Raw genomic sequence first — 25,691 nt, forward strand, 5'->3', positions numbered from 1 at the left:
GGAAGATGCTGCAGTTCTGCTCTGCGTTAGCCCCACCTTCCCAACCGTGTCGGAAGGGAACCGCAGCAAAGGAATCACCACAGAAAAACACCGATGAGGAGAGCAGCCAGAACACTCTTTATTGTGCATCTTTCTCTCGATGCTGGAAGGCTTCTAAACACTAGTGCTGGGCTCCGGGGACAGAAGGGCTGCGCGGAACGGTTCAGGAAGTGTCCATGGTTTGTACACTTTCATCCACCACCTCAATTTCCAGGAGTGCTACATTTTCTGTGAGAACAGCAGTAGTTCCTTTTTCACACTTGTATCTACCATACCTATTAAAGAAACAGGTGAAAATTAAGCTGGAACATGGTACTACATGGGAGAACTCATTTAAAATTTTAGAACTAATCAGCTTTCTCTGGAAGTTTCCCATAAAAGTCCAAAGTAAGTGGAAGCAAGATGTTGCTTGCTGCAAAATCTAAACTGATTGCAATAACCGATAATGTTTCAGGAAAACTAGCATTTTTAGGAAACAGTCTTTAAAGAAATAAAAATTACCAAGCAACTGGAAAGGCTACCTTATAGAAATAAGTGGGATCTCATTAGAGCATAAGGACATTCTTGCTGTGTACCCTCAAAGAACTAGAAATTAATTTATTTTTTGCAACTCTAGAATAATCTTACCGGTCAGTTAGTGCTGGGTTTCTGCACTAAAGTTAGCTAACATTTAACACAAAGACTGCCTGTAATCAAGCCATGCTTCTGAAATCTTAACTGCATCTGACTAAAGGAGCTGTCACCCTTTGCACCCATTTACACAGTAGAATCCAAAATCTCATTTAAAATGTGTAATAAAAACTCTCTGCAGCTGCTCTGCTCAGAATGACATGTCATGCTTATGGAGTTGTACACGATGAAATCTAAAGACCTTCAACTGGAGCAGCACAATTCTGTGTGGCTTGGCCACAGCATCTGCCTTAGAAAGAAGGAAAAAAGCAATTCCTTCAAATGCTACTATTTTGGCAGTGGATTGAAAAGTTGTACAACTTGCTACATGTAACGTAAAGGTACGTACTGCAGAGTCCTGTAGCTGCCTTGAGGGCTGCGATTTCACCCATCAGGTGTGTAGTTCACCGAGCGACTTACCGAGTGCTGAGAACTAAAGTTTGCAGCTCCCCTAACGCTCAAACTTTGCTTGTTTCGGAATTTCAGCACCTCTGTATCCTGAACACTATCAGTATTGCAAAGCCACAACACATACTGACATGCAGCCTTGTTCCCAGAGCGTTCCGTACGTGAATGTGAGAGATTGAGAATTACACACGACAGAGCAATGCAAATCCTTCACAAAGGTGACAACAAGCTCCACATGCTTCAAGGGAACAAACACTCAGAAGAGGAAAATAGGGGGGGGGGCTGGACAGAAACGTGCCTTTTTGATGTGGTTTGCCAAACAAAAGGGCTGGGGGAAAAAAAAAGCACAAGTTTCTACATAGTAGAAATGGGTGAGAGGACTGTTTGATGAGGAACGCGTGACTGCTTACAAGCGTTGTTTAGTTTATTTGGGACTCACCTTCATTCCAACTCACTTGTTACTACTGTATTTGGTTACTAACTGTAAACTATCCTTTCAACACATCACAGTATATTTCTGGACAATTTTGAGGAAACTGTAATATCAAAACAATGTCTCTTTTGTCTTAAAAATCCTGCATAGGGCTTGTTTTCCAGCCACTGGCTAGAAGGGGCCCCTAGAAATAGAGTAAAATGCAACCTGGTAGTCACAGGCCAGAGCTGTGGAGTTTCTTTTGGCTTTGTCTTGCAGTGGGTTCATATTTAGTGGCTCTGACAAAATTTGGTATTACAGAAACTAGGAATTGTGGGGAAGGGCACGGATAACACACAGCCTCAGAAACACTCACCTGTCCCCCTTTTTGTTGGCCACATCGTACGGACGGAGGAAATCCAGCTTATTCTTGCTTATAACACAGATATCGATGTTGCTGCCGGAGCCCAGATCGTTGTAAATGCCGGCTGCAATGGCATCTCTCACCAGCTGTTTGGCTTCCTCTTCCTGGAAAAGTTAGAAAAGCTGTCACTGCGCAAGTGTTGGCGTTTCCCAGAAATCTTTGGCCATGTGATGGTGGAAGCTGGGAGCTCTCGGAACGACACAGGAGATGCCAGCGCCGCCTTAATCACCACAGTACTGCAGGGCATGAACACCAGTGCTGAGCGGTGGGACTACCACAGGGACAACCTGTTCATGATCCACCACCCCGCAGGATGGTCAGACCGAGTACAGACAGGCAAGGAGGCACTCTGTCTGAATGAACAACAAAAAAATTACAATTTTTTATCTTCTGGGCTGTTGTGTGTTGTGTACATCCCAAGTTCCCATGATGCCCTCTGCGTAACAGCTGCATACAAATTCAAGCTCCATACTGGTTTAGTTACAAGACTTCCCTCGCAGGGACTATTTATTCATCCTTTGTAGCACTAACAGTATTTCTGTGATTTTGTAACATACCTCGGTTTGCAAAATTCATTCAGCTCCTGTTAATAGTAACCATGTTGCAAACCAGCCAGGCTCTGCGCTGAACTGCAGCCAGCTAATATTGGTAATTAATTCCAGTCCTGAACACAAGTGCAGAGAATTTAAAGAAGCCTGTTGAAAATACTGGTCAAACTAGGTACCTGTCAAAGTACTGCACTGTGTAGTTAAGTTCTTACGATTTAAGTGGGGGAAAGAAAAAAAAAAAAAAAAAGGAAAAATTGCTAGTTTATTTTCTGCTATAGACTTCAGAAATTCTGTAGGTAACTAAAGCAAAACATGTTTTTAATATAGTTCACTTAATGAATACTGTATTTATATATTTCAGAAGTGTATTTCCAAAGTACTTTCTACAACTACTAGAATCATATTTGCAACAAAACTAGACTAGAAAACTAGAACAGGAAATAAAGCTCAATATTTTCATTGCTTCTGAAACCACGCACTAATGCTGCAGAAATTCTGACGTTTGCTTTCTTACAGGTTTTGTACATCTACTTCTTCTCCTAAAGGGCAAACGTGCAGCTGCTGAGACATCACTGCACCTCACCCTGGGCAATGTGCTCCCTAGAAAGCAGCTGTCTGAGGAGCCTGACGCAGTGCCGAGGTGCCTGGGTCACACAAACACACAAGTAACATGCAGACCAGTGTCTTCTACAAGGAAACGTTTTGAATTCATCCAGGTGTCCATTAAAATGTTTACAATAGCTCTGTAACCATCTTCATTACACCCTCCCCAGTAAAATGCACGAATGGTATTGATGGGCAGGTGCCCGATAGCCTTGGCGAGAGGCCGGGTGGTTCCTGGAGCTGCTCAGCTCCCAGAAAAGGTCCTTCTCATTGCAGAGGCACCTTATCACAGCTCGGACCCAGCGCTCGCAGAAACATTCTGCCAGGGCCAGAAACGCCTTAGTTCTGCTCCGTAACGGAGGACGTTGAGCAGGAGGAAATGTTGCCAAACAGCTTTCCTGCATCATTTTCAATCCTGGAAGAAACAGGTACAGGGTCTGTTGGCAGTTCCGACATCTGCCTGTCCTTGGGACAAAAGAGCGACTACGGCTCCGTCCTGCACCTCTTCCCAGGGCACCGTGGTGCTTACTAGGAGAAGCAAAGGCAGGAGAACACGTCCTGCTCCCTGAGAGCAGTGCTCCTGCTCCAGTCGTCTGGCACAAGTGTCGGACGGCACGGAAAAGCGGTCGTGTCCATATACACGTGTGTGCACACGCACACACACAACACACGTAACAATCACACCCTGAGCTTTTCAGCAGCCTCACCAGTACCTTCCAGAGCACGTCAGACCCCGCAGTTTTTTCTCCAAGGTGTGTAAGGAACTTACTTGAGAAGTCTGACTAGAGCTTGCCTGTCTCAGTAAAGAAAGAGCGGGACTGAAACACATCCATGAACAGAAAACTCGGACTCTTTTATCCTCAAGTCGTTTATGGCAGGTGCTGCTCGGCCCAACACAACCATCGCCGACCGCCCCAGTTCACCGCCATCACGCGTCGCAGCGTCGCTGCTGCTTCACACCTTTGAGTAAGCTGCTGCCACTGGACATCACGAACCAAGAGCAAATATTCGATGCTGATTTTGATAAATGCAGCTTTTTAAACAACTAACTGGCTTCATTCTGGCGGCCTCGGTGTCTCTGCCGGTAGCCCGCGGCATGGGAATCACAGCGCCGCGGCCCTCCGGCTGCAGCAGCAGCTGCACCAGCCCCAGTGTGCAAACGCAGCTGAAGAGGAGCCCAAAATTAGCTCAGCTACAACCACGTCTGCTCCCAGTGCGTGCTCTGCATTCTCCCGTGGCCTCCGTGGAGAACTTGTTAATAACAGTGCTCCTGTTCGAACAGCTTAATTAAGGTAGTGACCAGGAGGGAGGCTTTTTTTTTTCCAGTAAAATAGAAAATTGCATAACTTCTTCTTTCACTCCCAGTTATTAGTCCTACTCTTTAAAAGCAAACTGAATTACATTTTCTACTAAGCTGAGTAGAACCAACAGCCGTGCTGCAAAAATAATTCCTGTACCTTTCTTCAGTGTTTTTGGCAATAAACCACTGATAAGCAAGTACCACGTCATTCAAGTGACAGAAGCCCACTTTCACTCATTTGTTGCAAGCTAAGCGTATTTTAGTGCTACAGTGAAAGTACATATACTAAACCAAAGAAGTCTGTGCAGATATGTTTTCAAAATTAAGTGGTAGCAAAACCAGAATAATTTCAAGCTATGACATGAACGCTAGCATAAGCAAAGCGTCGCAGCTTCGGAAAACTAAAGCAGATTGGGGGAGTTTTGTTCCACTCCCCTTTTTACTTTTAATCCTTTTTAGACAACAAGGTAAATCTCAGAGTCCTCTCACTAATTTAAATTTTATTTACTTTTTAAGATGGACTCTATCAGCCTGCTGTTACCAAAATAGCTCTAAAAATATCCAGTACAGTCAGGAGAGCTCAGCTGTAGCTGCACTGAGGCGTCCACTACAGACAAAGTCCAAAATGTCATCTCAGCTCTTTTGCCTGCTACAGTGCAGCCTGGTTCATAAACCCAGGATAATTTTAATTTTAGACAACCTGCTTCAATGTATTTACTCCTCCTCCTCTCATAATTTGGAAAGATGACCAGAATAGCCACAAGGAAAAAACCCACATCATTCCCTGACACAAATCCTGCACACGAAGTTCTAGCAAGGACTGCTATTTTACAGTCAGAAATAGGAGGTTATCATGAAAAGTGCTGACACAGGCTTAAGTACAGGGGCATGAATGAGTCACTGTAATAATTAATCTTAAAAAAAAACCCTAAAAGTTCAGAGTATATAAAAGGAGCACTTCCTGCTTTATGGTTGCAAAGACCAAGCTAACTGGGAATATCATTCTCTCGGGTCCACGCTGCTTCTTAAATGAGATTACAGCGAGAGTGATGTACTGTAAGACGAGTCAGTTGTGACAAGCAGCACTTTATAGAGCTATCTGTTTGTCTCCATCACCACATCACACAATGTGTCCCAGGACTCCAATGTGCAACTCCATTTACCACTGCATGACAAATGGGCAGCGCTTGTAAAAGGCACAAAGAGGTCCACATCAGCCCTGTAATGGTCACCACAGATGCACCAGCGTGCTTGAGGGGGAAAAACCAGACCCCAAGTTCATTAAAGTGACCAGTAATGGATCTTTCAAAACGCGTCTCAGGAATAGTACAGTAAAGGCTAAAATAAATAACTCAGCATGGAAGGCTAATCTGAAATGGTGTTTGATAAATTATTTATAACACAGACAATTGTCTGCATTTAATATTGGCGCTACTGGTAGCATCTTTAAAAGATGATTTATGGGTTGTAATGCCATTAAGCTTTATATGGGCCCACTGCTAGCTATAAAGTCTGCTGAGATTTAGAGAATGAGTTTTAAACTGTCACTGCAACATCATAGTAGATAGAGACTGTATTAAATCTTTACTTTAAACCTGTTATCTGGAGAGTTGCATTTTGTAGACACTCAGGAACTGATAGATTACCTCTCTACAGCTGCTATGCTGCAAGTCCCAAACAGCACCAATAAGGAACTTTTACACATCATTCTTGTATATGACTTGAATCAAGTTTCTCTTCTCACTTAAGTAATTTCCAGATTTCAAGTGCTACTGAAAGAAAAAAGACATTTTCCTACAGCAGACGGGGATATTTTTACATCATATTAATACTATCTTCACTAATAGCATTTAAGCAAGTTTATGTTACGTCTCCAGCAATAAAAGGAGCAGCTGAACAGCTTTGTGATTATTATTTCCTCAACATTTTGTAACTTCACAAGCAAGTTAAACAGGAGATGTCGTTTCCAGATTTAAAAACTGTAGAAAGGATTATTTTTGTGGGCTTTTGGTTTTGGTTTTGTTGGTTTGTTTTGTGGGGTTTTTTTGTATTCTTACCAAAGTGAAATGAATACCTTCTGCAGGTCACTGGCATCCTGTTACATCTATGATACATAATGCAGCTCAACCACAACGAGCCTTATCAAGGATTTGAAATATAGTACATAATGAATATTAGTATAGGATGAGTATGATAGTGTGTAAACATTTTTGTAAAAATAAAAAAAATATTTATCATAACTGTCTTTTACAACAGAATGAAATTTTTCAAATTATATCATGTAAAAAGTCGATCCTACTTAAAGTGAGAATCCACAAGACTCACATGGGAAGAGAAGGAGAAAAAAAAAAAAAAGAAGCTTCAGGAAGGACAATGATAATAAATAAATCTATAAAGGAGTGTTGGGGATTTGGGGCTAGGAAAGTGATACCTCTTGAAGGACATAAGCACCTACAGAAGCATAATTAGACTTTGGAAGAGTAATCAGCAGACTACAACATGTGAGAGGGTGTGTAAGTCTGCCTGTTGGGAGAAGTCGTGGTAGAGATCAATACGTAACTGGAAGCAATGCTGAAATCTGCTGGCTAAGTCCAAGGAGAGAACAAAACGGAGCAGCAAAGGACTTTGTGTTTTTCTTGTAAAGGGAGGTTGAAAGACTCCATTAGTGAGAATGAATTTGTTTTGGCGACCTTTTGAAGCTGGAAAAGGGCTGGCACATGTAATCTAAACCACTCAGGTTTAGCAAGTCTCCACCAAAAAAAGAAGTATGCATTTCAAGTAGTACCTCATAAGCAGATGAATGACATACCTTGCTTCATAGCTATTTTTTTAAATGGACCTATGCTACAATCAAAATAGTTTGCTTTTCTTTCATCTTTGATCAGGTGAATGAAATTTAAAAGCAGCCAGTCTTTCCAGCTGTCCCCTCGCCCTCCTTCCTCCACCATCTTTTGTTTGTGCTCTCAAGTCACAACAGAAGTTTAGAAGCAGAATGCTGAGATCTAACGGTCCAAACCATGCAAACCAGACTATTAAACCAGATATATATTATCAATATGTAGGACCAGAATTCCAAATCACAGAAAATAGGATTAAACTGACATGTCAAACGACCACAGCACAAAGAAACAGTTGCAAGACAGAAGTTGCAAGTAGAAAGAATGAAAGCAATGATCCCAGGAAAAGCAAAGGGATGATGAAAATCAGAATCTGTAAGATCAGCAGCACCTGGGAGACACAGAGATGGGTCCTGGGAACAACCACCAGTTTGTGCATAAAGAAGAATGGGTAGAAATTCCCAAAACATTCCCAGCGTGTTATGGAAACATTAAGATCTCTAGGACCAAAATTATGCCCTGTAATAGGTATCAGGGTGGCATCACCTCCATTCTGCTGAATTTCAACCACAGACTATTTTGGAATCAGGTATGCTCTAAAGGAAAAACCTGAATCTATAGAAAAACATGCCTTCAAATATGCACAGGTTTATTTAGTGTTTCTGAACTGCTAAAGACTAAGATAAACAGAAACTGAGTAGTTTCTAAAGCAAAAGTGAAGGGGCAGAAAGTGGAATAGCAGCTCTATTTCGTTGTGTGTTAAACAGCTACCTTATTTTGAATCAAGGTGTATCATGTTATTTTCCAGTTCTGTTTCCACAGCCTGACTTAGCAAACAGAAACGCTCCAAATTCTGAAACATCACACTCATTCACTTGCAGGAAGGCAAGTGAGTGACTCAGTATTTGCACAAACAGTGTCAAGGACTCACAGACTATTAAGTAAGATTAGAATTTTCTCTCCAGAATACATCCTGTTCAAACACCCTGAAACACACCTTCTGGTTGGAATGGTAACTTTAAATACATTTGCCTAAATTCTAACTTCTCTGAAGCTTTCAAAGCTGGACTTCTATTTAAGACAAAAAAAAAAAGCAGCCCAGACCAGTTTCAGTCACATACACTCCTGTATTTTCTTGTGCCACTGCACTACTCGTCTGTCCATCACCTGGCACGTTCTCAAACGCAAAGTCTGAGCGCCTGCCTGGGCCCCCATCACCAGTGCAGTACACTGGAAGGCAAAAGCCAACTTAAATCTTTTTCTTCTTTTATGAACACTTCAGGGTTAATGTGCTGCCTGCGTTACGCAAGAAATACAGAAAAATTAGTTTTCTTAGGAAGCAGCAATCTTCAGCACAGACATGCCATGGGCAGGAAATTATGCAAAAAGCAATCGGAGCACAGCAGTGCCTTAGCAGCCCTGGCAGAGCGCAGCAATCCAGGTTTTCACACAAATGAACAGAATTCCTTCAGTAATAGATCCCAGAACCACGGATCAGGTAATTCTGTAATGCATTTGCTGTCAGTTTGGTTGTGACTAACCTGTGAGCAAATGTCTATTTTTCTAACTGTTTTCTACTAGGAACTTTTCAACTAAAATGCACCTTAGTCCCCGACTGTTGTTCTCAGTGATTAGTTTTTCCGTGTTCCAGCCGCAGACGCCTGCAAGCCCAGACTCATCCCCACCTCCCCCTTTCTGATACCGTACCCCACACAAGTACAATAAACCACGTTAATATTTCATACCAGTGTGAAATATGCTGGAGTATCAATTCAACATCTGCTGTCTTTAGGGTACTGGCGTCCCGCAGAGACACTTTCAATTTGTAATTGAGTTCTATACTGAATTAATCAGCAGTTTATCTTTTTTAGTAAAATAATGTCTTCCCCACTAACCTGGATTTACATTAACAATTTATGCCAAATTACCTGCCAAGGCAAGAAACTTACATGCTTCGGAACTGCTATTCAATAACATTAGTTCCTTATGCCATTCCTTACATGGAGATTAGCACAATACATATTTCCAATGGCACAGAATTAAATTACAGGCTCCTCTCACAACTACGGGATTTCTTTTAATGCTATTTCCATACTTCAAGCTAAGAATGGACATGAAAATACATTTAATCCATCACTTCTTATGTCTGTGAAGTTCACGGTTTTTAGGGAAGTGATTCTCAAAATCAATGAACTCGCTCAACAGTAAGAGAGCTGTAAATTCTGCCAGGCTGCAAGTTCTCCTCTGACAGTGCGATGCCCTCAATTTTCTGTACAGCTGCATTACCGTACAGCAACACGCTGAACCTCAGCCACCAGAAAGTAGCCAGGCACGTAAACCATGCAAAAAGATGGCAATTAAAATTACTATATATTATTATTGCATATCAGAAAATTACTATCCTAGAAATAATATGTCTGGCTTCACATAAAGCAAATCTCTGTTCGTATGACTGACTTTACCTCTGAAAAAAGGATGGAAGGGAATGAAGATCAACTTTTATTTGGAAAAAGAAGTCTTGGGCCCTCTGGTAATTCTTCCCTCCTCACACACCAGAATGCCCCATTAAGGCTATGGGCTGGGAAGGAGCCTCCCCGAAGCCCGGGCTGGCTCCCACCCTCCGCCTCCTTCCCGTTCCCTCTTCCCTGCTCAGGCAGAAATCGTGCTCTGCCTCCGCTGCCGGAGCAGCACTCGGGCTTCGTGCCACGTGAAATATTTTCCAGTATGTTTTCCCTGTGTTCTGCAGTTATAGGAGATATACAAACTGAAACAATTTAAACTGGAACACCTGCTCCTGAGAAATGCATCAAAAATAATTACCTGTCCTACGTCTACCCTGTGCGGGGAAACGATCTCTTGACATGGAGCCCTGCTTCCCACTAGCTTGTCCACATTATTACGTACAAAGTTTAAGTGTTACTTTCGTAAAGGTGAAGAAATTGTTGCTCTTTGTCATGCAGCAAGGCCCAATTTAAACTAAGGTAAAATTTATTTCCCTCGACATAGTCTGTAAACAGAAGACTGGAAGAAGGTGCTACTGGGTATCGCTGGTAACTCAGACTGACATTGTTGGCAGTTTCCCCACCCGATTTCTGCACAGGAATGGTGCTTTGATACGTTCAGAAAGCAGACCTCAACGCACTTCTCCAGTAATCCCAGCCACTCCAGAGCACATCCCGCTAGCACGTTTTACATCAGCCTCGTGTTTCCTGTGTAACATTAGTTCCACAAAGAAAATCCATCCAAGGCACGGTTCTGTGAGGAAGAGGAGAACAGCACTAACTGTCCGATGTGTCAAGCAGAAAGCAGGTTGCCACAGGATAATTTTAATCTAATCTAAAAATAAGAAACAGTGTGATAAGCCTTTATTTTCTGGCTGGCTGTCTGCACTGCCGCAGATAGTCACCCGTGGAAATTCAGGCCTCTGAAGGAGACAGCAGCACAGGTACGTGAGCGAAGCACGAAATCGGTATCGCCACCAGCGCTGGCAGAAAGGCAGCCCAGATGTGTCACTAACAACCCCAGCGACTGTCACCGGGTAATGAAACAGATACACAGAGCACATAAATACTAAGTACTTATTTTTGTTTGCAGAATCAGATTTTCCCCCCCCCCCCCCATTTACTTAATCTCTGTGTTTGACACCAACGGGGGTTCAAGTATCTCAGGCAGGCTCTCCAGCTTAACTCCCATAGTCTGGCTTGATCTCTATTGTCTGCTGCCTGAGCTCAGCCCACAAACCTCCCAGCAAGTGGTCACCTTCCTATGGAGTCATTAAACCTCCGGATGTCAGCTGGCAGGATTAGCCTGCAGACTCCCACACCTGAGCCCCGTGGCGGGGACACGAGCATTTTGATCACCACCACTAATGAATACGGAATTCATATGCAGCTTGTCACTGCCCCTGAGCCTGGAATCACACAGATGCAGGCTAAATGAGACTGATGAGACAACTATTGTTGAAGATTACAGAGTTTTGACAGTTTCCAAGAATAGCTCAGTATTATTGTCAGTAGTTAATAAACAAAAATAATACCACCATATTGAGGGACAGTAGGAAACATGAGCACAGAAACATCTGAATGATCTGTATGTCAGCTGTTTAAAAATGGAAGTAAATCACATTTCTGTAATATTTTGTGCTATGCCTGATGTATTTTTTACAAAGTAAGAGGTACACAGTGAAAGCTGAATTTAGACTGCTTTCCACTTTGATATAGCAAAGACCTTCAGTGCACATCGAGCATCCAGAGGAAGGGAATTCTTCCTGCTGCAGCTTCTTCGCTCTGGGAACACGGGGCTGCTCAAGAGTACCTCAAAAATCAGTCACAAAGCCAGAAACAAAACAGCAGACCAGAAGAGCCTGAGTCTACACATTTGGCAACTCCCAGCCCTTTTCCTTCCTACAATTTCTCTGTGAACACACCTACTGACAGCTCCAACTACTGAAGAAGGTTTCTACCTCCTACTCCTCCTGTCTGCCCGACATTTCTCCTTTTAGAGAGGATTACCCAAATCTGCCAGCTGAATTGCTCATAAGATTGCTCCCTAATCCATGTTTGTAGCAAAAGTAATCACTGCAGAACGATCACAAAAGCAAACTGGGCCGACAGGTGAAGGAGTGCAAATCTCTGGCAGGAGGGCAAGATGCAGTTTTCAGCCAGCACAGCTGCTGCAAGAGGGTGAAGTGCCTACGCTCCAAGTGGAATACATTCACAACGGCCCCCGCTTATTTTTAATCTGTTCTTACCCTTCCAGAGTATTTTTGTTTTCATTCAGTACCACTTGATTTCCTGCCACACTTCAAAAAAGGTATAGTAAATGACTGTAAATATAATTGCACATTTTTGGGGTAATCTGTTTTAGAAATAATTCTTAAATATCTGCCAGCCTACCTGCTTCCATTTTTTTCCACCTATTCCGTGCCCCTAAACTCATTACACAAAGATTTACTTCCCTCTCCCTGCAATAGTTCTGCTTTCTGTGGCTTCTACTGCTTCTCTTCCTTTTGGATCCTCTTTTTACTAAACCTAGCTGTTTTGATGAAACACAGAAAAGAAATGAAGTTACCAGCAGCCTGGATCCTCACTTAAACACTAAGCTTTTGACAGAACGCTACGACATAGCCTCGCTGTACATCAAGTAATTCTTCTACAGACAAAAAGCTTCCACTTTTCAAACACGAAGTCAAACATATAAATATAAAATATATAATACCCCCTAATCTCCCTAGGAATTCAACAACCACAGTACAGACAAATGCAGAATTCCAACGTTTAACACTGCAGGCTTTTTTCTCCAGATCATGATGGTTTCCACATTCACTGACTCCCAGTATTTCTTTACCATTGTTTAACACCAGAAGGCAGGAGTACATTTGCAAAATCTGACTGTAAGGTTTAAAAAAAAAAAAAAAACATGTGGCTACTCTACTGAAATTCTATTGAAAGAAAAATTGGCTGCAATGAAAGATCTACGCTCAAAACACTCTATTAGATGTGCTGTTCTTCCACTTATGTTTTTTAAAGTAGATCTATAGCTGCCCACATGACAGATTAATATTGTTCCACAGTAGTTATGTGCTTGGCATTACATTTTTGAAGCATCTACAGGCCTTCAGGGCTGAAAGTGTTCACATCTTCAGCAATCTATAATGGTTCCTCTAGAGGCCAGCACTTGCTTCATAATGAAACATGGCTCCATAAATCAGCCTGCAGAAGTGGCACTCGTGTGCGTCACCATCTATCTTAGCAGTTTCTCTGAAGGATGTTGGGTAAAGATCATCTCCCGGCATTGCAACCAGGGAAAGGACCATCACAGTTGGCATTGATAAAGCATGTGCTACTTAAATCTGAAGACACACTAAGTCTATGGAAAAAAAACACATCCTGCTGGTGTTAGTATGCCTCGGGCAGTGGTAGAAGCTTCAGCAACTCATCTTCAAAAGGCAGAGAGCCAGGGCTCTAGAAACCTGCAAAAATTGGCTAAGCCTGCAGACTTTTTTTTTAATATTATTTTTTAATTTATTTTTTTTTATTTTTTAAAGTTGAGCATCTTCAAAGTCTACGATTCTAACTGTAGGGCACAGCAGCTGCCACTGCAGATTTGATCCTCTCAGCTTTTGGCAGCTCTCAACTTGAAATTCTAGCAAAAGAATTTTTCAAGTTGCTATTATTGCCTGTCATGGATTTATAAATATTGTGCACTATCTGCTGTGGCATGGCTCTCATGGGACACCAGTGCATGCCAAAAGCATAACAGAATGAAAAACAGTTCCTATTCTTCAAATAAATGCTAATTTTTTTAACTGTGCTCACACGATGCGTTTGGTGATCAGCTTCAATGGTACAGAATATATATCAGAGGCAAAAGAGCTGATTGTCTTTTCCAGTAGTATTCAGCTGCTACTTTCATTAAGCTTGTTTAATTACATTCCAGATGCTAATTTGCAAGTCGATACCAGAGGGTGCAGGACAGTTTGCCTTTGAATCATTTTTCTGTGATGTGATGGTCTTGAAGCACACCACTACCCTCCAGTAGCCCTAGCAAGATATTCTGACAATTAGTGCAAAGAAAGCAGCATTGATCTTGACAGAAAAATATTAAGCCTCTACCCATTTTATTAAATTAATTTCCAGGAATTTTAAGTTTATCATCAATGCCATTTCATAGCAAGTTTTATGTAAAATACACATAGTATACTTCAGATTTAATTTGTTTTAATTTCAGTAGAGATATCATTTGTTATTTTGTTACTTTACTGGGAAAAAAAAAACTAAACAAAACAAACCACAGGTGACTTTAAGGGTAAATATTTTAAGCTGGCAGCCATAACAGAATATGAAGAAGTGTTGAGCTTTATCACCTGAAACTTTGCTAGTTTAGTCAATACAATTACTAAATTGTTATAACACAATATCTAGTGAAAACAAAGGAAGGGTTAAGGTGCACGCCAAGTCTCAAAGATCTAAATATCTATTTCAACAAATTGGTAGGCTGCATTTCTACATGCTTAACAGTGAATATCTGCTGCCATTTATGGTTGTGTATGAAGACAATTTAATTAAGATGACCTTTCTAAACAGGAAAAGTTGGAGATTTACCAATTTTTAGTGCCTTTTTTGGTTGCTCTTATACAAAGAATGACTTAAAAAACAAGCCTGAAAACTGGCTTAGAATAAGATGAAATTTTTAGTTTCACAGCACAGCTCTGACATTTGTATCTTTGAAAGTGAACTATTATGCTGTAGCTGTTGATTCCAAGGATTTGTAGTCCCTGTTTTCAGTATGAATAGCACACATGCCAAGTGCACAGTCACACAAGAGGCTGGAAAAAAAAGATTCTCTCATTCTTGCAGCAGCACAAGGGGAGAAAGGAAAAAATAGTGGAGATTCTACCTCTACCTAGTGGTTCTTGCTATCAGTTATCTAGTGCAATGCTGCTTAGAAGAAACTTGAGCGCCTGTTAGAAATATCCAGTATTTCTGATAGCATTTCTAACTACACCAGAGGTATATTTACTGGACTAGATGTCCAGTGTCTTCAGATCCTGCCCAAAACATCGCAGCAACACAGGAATCCTGACTGCAGTTTTGTAATTTTGCACACCTACAACTCTTTCCCATATACTGACAGAAAAGGAGTCAGTTCCAGGAATAATCAGAAAACTGCTTGTTACTAACTCTTAAGCAGTTTAACTAATGGAAAACTTCTCAAAACCAAGTCGTTTTGTTGTTTTTATTTGGGTTGTTTCTTTGTTTGTTTTAAAGCAACTGGTATTACACATCACATTTCTTCAGGAGATGTAACAAGGTACGACTTCAAATTTTAAATTTAATTGATCGACTTTACAGAGGAACTCAGTGGACTTAGGGGACCACCACCTGAAAATATAGTGCATTTGAAAGGGAGGGGACGACCCACAGCAGCTGCACTAAAGATGAGGTCTAAAGACCTTTTCTGAAGTAAATCAACTTTTTCCTTTTCCATACTACTCGGTGATACTGAATAGCTGTAAGATTTGTTATATCTGCATTAGACTAAAGTGATTGCAACTGTTAGTGTTACAACCCATTTTTAATGGGGTTCAATTTTCAATTTTGTGTTCAATTCTTCATTTTTTTCTTTACTGCGAAATTATTAATCAATTGGAATGAGAAGGAGCATTCACAGGAAGTCTGAAGAGATTAACATGGTTTAAAAGAGGGCTTGACATCACTGAGGCAGTTTACGAAACACAGTTACAGGAAGCCCTTTAATTGTTTTGGGTTTACTTTCATCAATAGTCTGTCTGCAGATAACCGCGTTTTTCACTGCTGCATTTTGCAGGCACTGAACATGGTGTAACAGAAATATTATAGATAACAAAAATAACATACTGTGTACATTCGTAACTGAATAGCTTATTCTGATCTTAACCATGACACTCCAGCTTGTAGCTCTCCTGACTGATTCTCTGTAATCAGCAACCAAAGATTTTTCCATTTTTATCAAGATCAGCAAAACACAAACCTACAACCTCATAAGTTTTCTGATAATCAGCTTTTAAGTAGATATTAAAAGTCCAGTTACTAGTTCTGAACATACTTAATCAACCAGAAATCTAACTGGTTTCATATACTACTTGAAAAGGCAATGCATGATTGTAAAATCAACAAAAAATGTTCAAGATTAAGAGAGAGAGAAGGAATGACTACTGACAGAAAAACAGCACTACTGACTGTGCAAGGGCTGTTAAACTCCTGAAGTTAACTATAATCAGCAAGTTGTTATGTTTTTAAAGCTTTCACCTACATTCAAATCACACAAGTTTTTCCATATGTAAATTTGCAAGGAACTATATCTCTTTAAATTTATTTCACCCATCAATTTTTACAGCTTTGCAGTGAGCTGATATTAGTACATTTTAAGTGCAGGGAAACTAGAAGAGATTTAACTTTTTTAAAGCTTTAAACCTCTTAAATTCTTACTAAGGGAAGAAACAGAGTTTTTTTAAAAAAAAGTCTTACCTCCATGTCCTGTTTGTATTTATCTTCGAATACTGCCATAGCTGCTAATGATCCAGAACCTATGGTAACGAAATCAGGACACTTGTTTAGCCAGTGTATTTAGGTACAGTACTTTTTTTAAAAAAAGATAACAAACACCAACAGCACAAACCAGACTGAAGTCTACCTTAGCTTACTATACACTCTAAATCTACCCCTCTAAGTCTGCCACCTAATTTAATCCTGAATTTACAGCTAGAGTGCACAGACTTGCCATGGTCACCCTTCTGACAGCCTTTTTCCTTTTCCTATTTTGAACACTGAGATATGAAAATGAGGTTAGAAAAAGAGTGAACTGCAATGCCACAGTTTGCAATCCCTACTCCTCCGATTCTCCTGCCCCACGTTAGAGGGAATGTCATTTCATACCACGGCACAGAATGCACAGATTGCTTTAACAAGCTGCCCTGGTACAGCCACCTTTGCGCTCGGGGATGAGTAAACTCGCACAGGTAACAGGGCAGCTGGCTGCTGCCATCAGGTGATTTCCCACCTCCACTTTTAAACAGTTTATTATGCATTTCCTTTGTGCCATTATTTTTACATTGCACAGTAACTGAACAGACACAATGACAGACATGAGAACACGAGCTTAACATTCCTTCTCCGCAAGGATGCAGCGCACGCGTGGCAATGGAACAAGAGCCACCTCCACCCAACGCACCGTAACTGCGGGTGCTACCAAGGTGCTTGCCATAAATTAATACAAAAAGCAGTCTGATTCCATCTGAAACTGTAAACTTGCTTTGTTCAGAAAGAGCAAGTCTGAGGGAAGATATCTTTTCTGTCTGTGGCCCTAATCATATTTCAGAGAGCACTACTTTTGGGGAGTGAATAAAGTTACCTGCAATTTTTTACTCCAATTAGAAGATTTTTTGGCATTTATTACTTTTTAACTTGTTTTGCATACTGCTATCTGTTTAGCTGGGTCACAGAGAAAGCCATATTTTCTATTTAAAATGATTTGTGTATATCGCTTGACCACCTCAATGGTTTAGTGAAAGAAAAAGGCAGCGATTAAACAGTTTCAAATGAGGTGTCCTGCTGATTTTATCAAGTCTGCTGAATGTATAATGAAAAAGGAGAAGCTGACAGTGACACTGTTGAGAAAATACAGACTACCTTACCCGAACCATTTAAGGAGGTCCAATTATAGATCAAATTTAAAGGGTAGAAACAGCAGATTTACAGACACAAATCAATGAACATGGTAATCCCAATGAATATGACAGATATTCCTGTTACAGAATATTGCTGTGGTTGAGGATCATTACCTTTACAGTACCAAATACATCACGTCTAAAAGCAGTAGGACACTCTAAGTGTGTACTTGTATCACAGGCAATGACTATTCATTTACACCTTGGAGCAATACACGACTCCATTTTTTAAATGCTGAAACTGGGAATAAAGATTTTTAAGCAACTAATAGCAGAAATGAACTGCTGATACAAACAGCTGATACCACAGAACAAATCACAAGCAAAATTAATGTTACTGATCCTTCAAACAAGGTCAAAATAAGGTGTGTTTGAAAACAAATACAGGACTCGAACCATAAAATAATTCTTCTTGTGGAACGACATAGGAACGTTTCTAATGAGGGGGGAAAAAAGCACCTCTGAGATACGGTGTCAAACTAAGACCACGTTCTAACTACACTCAAGTGGAGGCCCACCATAAGCAGAACAAGAAGCCTCAAAACTAGGAATACTTGGATAAAGGTTCTTTGAAAAAATTAAGAATACAGAGACCAAACAAAACGTGCAAGAAGTATAAAAGATAGTATATGACAGAAATTACTACATTAGCTATTGAGCTAAGAAAAAGTGGTCTTAATTTCTTAAAACTTCTATTGAACAATAAAAACTATCAGTAACACAAATATTGCAATAATCTCATACATGGCTCAGACTGGATTCATTTCTCCAGCTCCTTTTCAAAAGAAGTTCCCAAAAGAACCTATAGGCAAGAACTCAGCAGACTTATAAAGAAAAAGGAAAAAGGCAGGGTGGGAAGGTGGGGAACCTTATGTTACATTACATGTATAAAGAATTATACTTTTATTTATTTATTTCACCATGTTACCAAGATGCAAATAAATGTCAAATCTAATACCAACTTTAAATTAATAAATGCAGACAGTCCTACAATGTAAGTTTTCAAAGAATTGCTGAAACTCTAAATTGAATTAAATCTACATGTAGACATTTACATCTGAAAACCAAGATGGCAAGGAGGTTCTAACAGAACAGGAAGTAAAGCTGGACAAGCTGAATAAACTCGTCTGTTTTTTTTCTCTACTGCTTATAAATCCTAACCCCAAGCTTTATAACCCCACATTTGAAAAGAGTGCCTTAGCAAGAGTCTCGCAGCACAGTTCAGCATCCTCTGAAAGAACACGTCTCTGTAGTCATAAACAGCACAATGAAAATTCTTTACTCTTACCAGCACCAGATGTAAACACCTTGTTTTTAGAAACACAAATAGATGTATACTTCCGAGCGTGCCCAGCCAAACAAAACCTGCTGTATGACAACAGCGTTATGAACTGGTTTGAAAATACTCATGATGTGCATGTGTTCACCTGGAGCACATTAACTAAAACCCCTGGCAGCCCTATTTGTGCTGCGGGGGGACTGGAACCCCCTCATGGGACCGTCCAGGAACGCCGGCACGCCGCAGCGGACAGTCTCTCACGAGCAGTTGTGAACTTCACTATCCCATTACACCAACTTCCCTCCACTTGACAAATTCCACATACGATCCAAGCAACCTCACAGTGTTCCAAGCAGTTGAGCTGACTTGTGAAAGCTGTGCATTGTAACAGGAGAGCTGGCAATAAAATCTGAACTGAAGTAAGCATTGGAAGTGTGGTTTTCTTACTGCAGTACCAGTAAAGGCACAGAAAAGTTGGATCTGAGGGTCTGTGGAGAACCTGTTTGTATGTGGGAAACAACTGTTCTCTCGTCCAGGTATTCAGCGCCCACCAATAACTCATTTTCAACAACCAATAACTCATTTTACGTAGAAACAAGCTTAACAAGTCCCAAACACAGGTTCTGGAGGAAGATCAAATCCAGACATTGCAAAACACCATCCATTAATTAGGGATAGATGTTCCCACCCCATACACACAATAACTGATTTAAGTCACTACCGGTTAGGATTCAACATTGCTGAGATACAGCAGTTCAACCTCGAAGCTATTAAAACATGCAGGGAAGCTGTGAGATAACGTGTCATTAAATAGTCCTTACCTGAGCTCAGGTTCAAGGTAATACAAAGCAGATATTTACACCAGATAGAGAACTTCAGTTGGAAACCTTAACACCACACAACCATGCAGAAACAGGAAATTTTCTTAGTTGTAAGTTTACAACTGTTCTGTGTGTGAGCAATAAGGATAGCTAAAGAATAATTGGTAAAGTCATCATGTATTTGTATTATATAACATTCAGGACAAAAAAAAACCTTTCAGACAGATTTTTAAAAACCACCAACTGCTGCGAATGGTTCAACAACCCTGGAAACAAACATCAAGAAAAAAACGCCGTATCAATGCCAAAAAATTCTGCAAACGCTTTCAGTAAGCTACACTTTAGAAACCAATATCCAGGAAGTATTAAACTAGCATCTAAATATATGAAAATACTGATTGCCAAACAAATTATAAAAAACTATAGAAACTGAGATGCAAAGCTCTATTCTGAGGCAAATGCTTTTCAGTCTGATAATTAGCATGAATCAGGGAAGTTATGAGATTGTAAGAGATTTTTTTTTCTTCTTCTTCTTTAAGAAACATCAGTCATTTCATGAGCTTCCACAACTAAGTTACTAAAAATTTTCTGGACTCCAATGTAATACACTCACTTTAAAAATCTCATCCAGTCTTTACTTGAACAGTTGCACCACTTCAGTATTGATCTAAAGTGAAATATTATTGACACATAGCAAAAAAAAAATCCAGCTGACACTGATTTCCACTGTGTTTTGCAACTACAGTAGCTTTCTAAAACAGATTAACAGATCTTTTTAGCAGAACATTCACCAAAGACAACTTCTTATGGCTAAGCACAGTTCATTTCCATCACCCAAGGACCTGTTTGCTACCCCAGCCTGTCACACTGGAGGATCTACAGAGCCTTGGGAGAGTAACGTTCAGCACTTCCTAATCCATCAGTGTCAGGGCTCCCTGACAGGGCATTTATTCACATGCACTCATTGTTATTCAATTTGCTGTTCATTCTAGGTAAAAATTCAGTGATCTCCACAGCCCCATCGACTGGGATAATTTTTCACCCCAGTTCCTGGCTGAGGGGCTGAGTCCCAGCAGTGGTCCTGCTGGCTCTGCAGGACGACACTGCCAACACATGAGGAGCTGATTTATGAATATGAAGCAACACCAGTACCAGGGGACGAGCTTTAGCCCCAGAGACTACTGGAACATACTTACTGTTTCCAAAAGCTGAACTACAGACTTCAAGTGCTTTAATTTTATGCATGCATTTCATTATAATTCTTGGCCAGAAGCTTTCCTAGGCAAGCCAAGCAATCAGACAATCCTGCATCGTTTGCTGAAATCTGGCTTTGTCCTTTGTCAGCATAAACAGTTTAATCTGATGTTTTCACCACTGAGTAAGCACTGAGTATCTTCTAAGCCTCCCTTGCAAGGGAGGACATCACTCTTTCTGTCCACAAACACACTCCAGCTAAACAAAAAACCCCACATTCTAGCACATTAAAACAAACAAAAACCCAACACCTCAACCACTTATACTATTTAATAATGAATTTCCAGAAATTAACTGGCCCACAATACCTACCCTGATTTAATAAACTGCCCCTAGAACATTGGGAAAAGTTAATAGATTGGCCTAAATAAGATCGAAATACAATTCTAACCACTATCTCTGACTTGACCTTTGATACTTTTTCTGCTGTCTCACTTCTATCTTTCATTTATATGCACAAGCTAATCATTTTACTGAAATATATCCTAGTCACTGGAGAAAGTATCAGTGTACCTGGTGTAGAAAGGTAAAGGACATTTCTGCTGAGAAGGGCTTTGTCTGACTGCATGGCCAAGAGCAACACGGAACGACCAGACACAGACCTGGTACAGCTGACAGCAGAGCAAAGTTTAAACTACAATGAACTTAATCATTGATATTCTACTTCCTACTTGTTTGAACTCATTCTGCTACTATGTTATTTTTGTGGAAAAGAGGAGTGGCCAGGATTTTCAGAAATGCCACTGTTTTAAAGCTTTTAAAACACCGGCAGGAAAGTAACCACGTACATAATGGAAACTGTGTGACTTTATTCAGGCAACCAACTACCAGCAGCTATCAGCAGACAGTCAGTTATAGTTCTGCAGTTTACTACAGTATTATATAAAAAAAGTAAGTGTCCGATTCTTGATTCAAAGGCTAAACAATGACATCACACGACCGTTACACGATTTCATTTGCCCGGGAGGTGTGTGCCAGTTCCAAAGGAAATGGCACCATCTGTAGGTCCAGCACCGCCTCTGCAGAATTTCTGTGCGTTAACCACGGTTCCTGCCATACAGTTCATCAGACCATTCAGTTCAACAGCTGCACTGTTTCAGTAGGGCAAAGATCCAGAAGAAAAAGAAAAACCTTTAACATGTCCAAGAATATAGTAAGTAGGTGTTTTATCTGGACCATGAACAGAAAAAGATTAACTAAAATTAAAGTTATGTTTTCCCACCAGAGAATCAGCATAAAAGCTGCATCAGGCATAGGCTGAATCTGATTTACTAATCTGACACACTTCATTTTCAGAACAATTTCCTTTTCTGATATATTTATTTGGACTCTACACTACACTTCCGTAGCTCTACTGAAACCAAGCTTTAACTTAAAATCATCCACGTCTTCAAAATAAAACAAGTCTAAATGATACAGTGTCTTCTTGAGCAGAGAGCAAAAATAATCACACCCTAGTTATGTCTGGAATTTTACTTTTTCCAGATATACAATATTCTCAGCAGAGCAGTAACCTCAAAAGCCACAGATGAAACTGCACAAGAATATTATTAGCTCAGAAGGCACTAGTTTCATCTCTTACTAGTGTCTCAGTGGTACCTCTTACCATTTTTCACCCTTCACTCCCAGATTATTGCCTATAAATCACAAAAGAACTCAGAACTAATCAAACAAGCTGACGCTACTATTGAAAATACTCCCTTTGCCAAAGGTCAGGCAAGTTCCATAATATTTCAAGATGTGGGTGTCCTTCCTTTCAACACTGCATGTGTTATTTCCCTTCTCAGAAACACACAAGGATGACGGTGAGCACTAAAGCTCTCCTGCACATCACAAAGCTTATTACAGCTTCTTACTCCAGGATTCTTACAACAAAGCCTCTCCAAGCATCCCTTAATGATTAAAAAACAGAACAAGACACCTAAAGAAACAATTTTATCTAGAGGACACGGACAAAGAACAGCTAGAAGACACAGGAGGAACGACAAGTTAAACTCATAAATCAAGACTCAATACGACTGATGACTCTGTATTCTGCAAATACAGTGTCTTCCTGAACACACTCATAAGAGGCCTCTGGGTTGTTCAGCAAGACCACAGGTAACAAGGGTATATACTCAAGAGCCATTTCACAACTTGAAATTATTGCTGCTCCCAGCAGCACTGAGGAGTTCAGGAATTTAGTTGTCTCCTGTAGATATTCTTCATCTTCTGTATAACTGGGAAGTAACGGCGCAACGTTTCTGCTTTTTAAGTGAGAAAGACAAGATGCTTCAGAAAAGCTACCTATGATTTGCATTCTGCTACGACACAGTACGTATTTCCATGTTATCCCATACTCTTGTTTACAGTTGAAAAAACAGCAAATAACATATTTACCAAGACTGTGTTCTACAAAATATCCTGAACATGCTTTTGTAATCGGTTTTGACAGGGTAGTACCTAAATGCCAAAAAAGCATGCAAAAACTCTGCGGTTTCAGCTTTCAAAATGATCACAATCCCTAATTTGATACTGAACGAGACATACAGAACTTCATGCACCCACAGCTCAGATTACTGCCACTACAGAAAGTGTTACACAGACAGAAGAGTTGGGGCACTAACACTTAATGACCTGATGGTGGGCTACTAATGTCAAGCTGACCCCAGCAGTAGACAGAATTAAACTTCTTTATTGAGAAGCTCCACACAGTAGTTAAGACCAAATATTACATGCAGCAAGTAAACCAGGTGTTGCTTCACTACAATGAAGCACCTTCTTGAGTAAAATACAGCTGTTACCTGGCAAGACATACAGAAGTGCAACAGTCCCAAAGGAGAAGCAAGGTGCAGTTTTTCCTAATGAAGCTACAGAAAAACTTCAGACAGAAAGTAATTCCCCAAGGGAGACTTCATGTGAACCATGAGTTAGGACTGTCTGCAAACCTAGTTTCTAAGGATTTTGTTTTTCTTTCTACAGTAAGTTTTTGGGAATCCCACAATTCTCTGGCTTTAAGGTATGCTGGAAAATGCACACAACAACTTTTCTAATACCCTTTTTTTGCCAGCTTAGATTTAAATACTACAAAAGCCCATGGTTTTGAAGTAGTAGAAGAAAAACAGAACAGTGCATCTGCCTTATAAATATGGGTACAACTTTATCTTTGAAGTCTGAGGTCTGTACAGCTCCCAGCAAACAATGGAATTTAAGTAAAGCCACTTTAAATAATAATTTGAAACGTTCACCCTTTTTAGCAGTGTTACAATACTGAGGGAGTATCACTTACCCATGGTAACGTAAGGCAGTTTGTCAGTTGATCCGTGGGGATATATGCTGTAGAGGTGAGGTCCTGTGACATCTACTCCCCCCAAAACCAGGGCAGCACCAATGTAGCCTTGATACCTAGGAACAATGTTTGCATGTGACTCAAAGTCCACAATAAAACTGTGATTCTTTTTAACACAGTGTATGCATTTGAGATTTTTGCCATGGTTACACCAGGTACATCTCTGTAACAGAAAGACTGATTTTACTACCTGTGAGCAATAGTTTAAATTAAGAATAAAACATGGTATATTTAGGTATATAATATATATTAGGTATATTAGGTACATAATATATATATTCATGGTATATTTAGGTACATTTAGGTATATAAGACTCAGCTAGGTCTTTTAACAGCATTGTTAATAAATAAGAAATTCCTTTGGTTACCTGAAAAGCATTTGCTTTAGCATCCGATTAGCTGTGACAACTCTTGGAAGTCGTCCAGTAGAGAGCGAGTGGAGTTCCAGATTGGAAGAAATCAGTTGAGTTGTCATATCAGTATCTGCAGCAGTTCCTGCACCGCAACAACTGAAAAACATTACGAGCCACTTAGGAAAAGGCGGGGAGGGCAGAGGAGACAAATAACTCTCAGCTTTATCCAACAAGTAGAAATTTTCTCATCGTGAAACTGAGGAAAGTAAGTTCTCACACCATCAGTATTTCCAGAGCATGAAACAAGATAGTCTGTTTAATTAGATACGAAACACCAAAAATCCCCAAGCCTTGCTAAGAAATTAAGTCATCATTTTAAAGCACACCTTAACATTTGCTGTTAGCAAAGACGACGGCTAAAAATCCCAATGCCATTTCCAATCCCAATGCCATTTCCAATCCCAATGCCATTTCCAATCCCAATGCCATTTCCAATCCCAATGCCATTTCCAATCCCCTCACCCAACAAACAATGTTAAAACTTACTAGATATTAGGGGAAATGAAGTGTATTTTCGAACAGTTCTTGTCAGCAACGACCATTCCTTCAGTCGCTCTCGTGTCTGCTCCGAGGACAATACCATCCTGAAGGAAGACAGGATTATCCCAGAGCGGGGCCGGGGGAGCGGGGCCGGGGAGCGGCTCCGCACAGCGGGCCGTGACTCAGCAGCGCGGAGCCTCCGCCGCCGGCCGCGCCGGGACTGCGCTTCCCGCCGGGCCGCCCCGGGGGGCGGGCGGCCCTTCCGCAGCCCCGGCCCCGGAGCGGGGGGCGGCCCCGGCGCCGCCATGAACCAGCGGAGCGGCCCGCGGGCCGCCCCGGCCCCCCGCCCGGCGCGAAGGCCCGCCTCACCTTGAAGACGACGCCGGCGATGGTGGTGCCGGTCTTGCGGGCGGCGGGCAGCCGCAGCCGCGGCCCCTGCCCGGCGAGCTCGGCCTCCAGGACGGAGTTCCTGCAACACACGGCGAGAGGTGGGCCCGGGCGGCGGCCGGCGGCCGGCCCCGCTCACGGCCCCCGCCGCGCCCCGCTCACGGCCCCACGCCGCCCCGGGCCGGCCCCAGCGCCCCGCCCGCCCCGCGCCGCGCCTCACCGAGCGCAGTTGTCGAAGCTGAAGCCGCCGCTCGGCGCCTGCAGCACGGAGACCGCCGCCAT

The 25,691-nt window shown here is 41.3% G+C and overlaps 1 protein-coding gene across 1 annotated transcript; it reads right to left on the minus strand.

The window, feature by feature from the left end:
- Positions 1-94: 94 nt before the first annotated feature.
- Positions 95-25,691, minus strand: PSMB7 (proteasome 20S subunit beta 7). The gene is made up of 8 exons (XM_086625158.1): positions 25,630-25,691; positions 25,392-25,491; positions 25,029-25,126; positions 24,498-24,638; positions 24,070-24,185; positions 16,249-16,307; positions 1,905-2,056; positions 95-314 (listed from the first exon to the last, which is right to left on the minus strand). Exons 1-8 carry the CDS (start codon positions 25,689-25,691, stop codon positions 203-205), a joined length of 840 nt encoding a protein of 279 aa, XP_086481284.1. The 3' UTR covers positions 95-202.

Source organism: Tauraco erythrolophus, chromosome 22 (assembly GCF_009769465.1).
Source record: "Tauraco erythrolophus isolate bTauEry1 chromosome 22, bTauEry1.pri, whole genome shotgun sequence".
In the NCBI taxonomy this organism is placed as follows: Eukaryota; Metazoa; Chordata; class Aves; order Musophagiformes; family Musophagidae; genus Tauraco; species Tauraco erythrolophus.

Coding starts and splice junctions, on each gene's coding strand:
- PSMB7 (XM_086625158.1), bottom strand. CDS start 25,691: ATGGCGGCGGTCTCCGTGCTGCAGGCGCCGAGCGGCGGCTTCAGCTTC. Junction 25,492..25,629: donor AGCTTCGACAACTGCGCTCG/GTGAGGCGCGGC, acceptor CGTGTGTTGCAG/GAACTCCGTCCTGGAGGCCG. Junction 16,308..24,069: donor ACTGCCTTACGTTACCATGG/GTAAGTGATACT, acceptor TCGTTACCATAG/GTTCTGGATCATTAGCAGCT.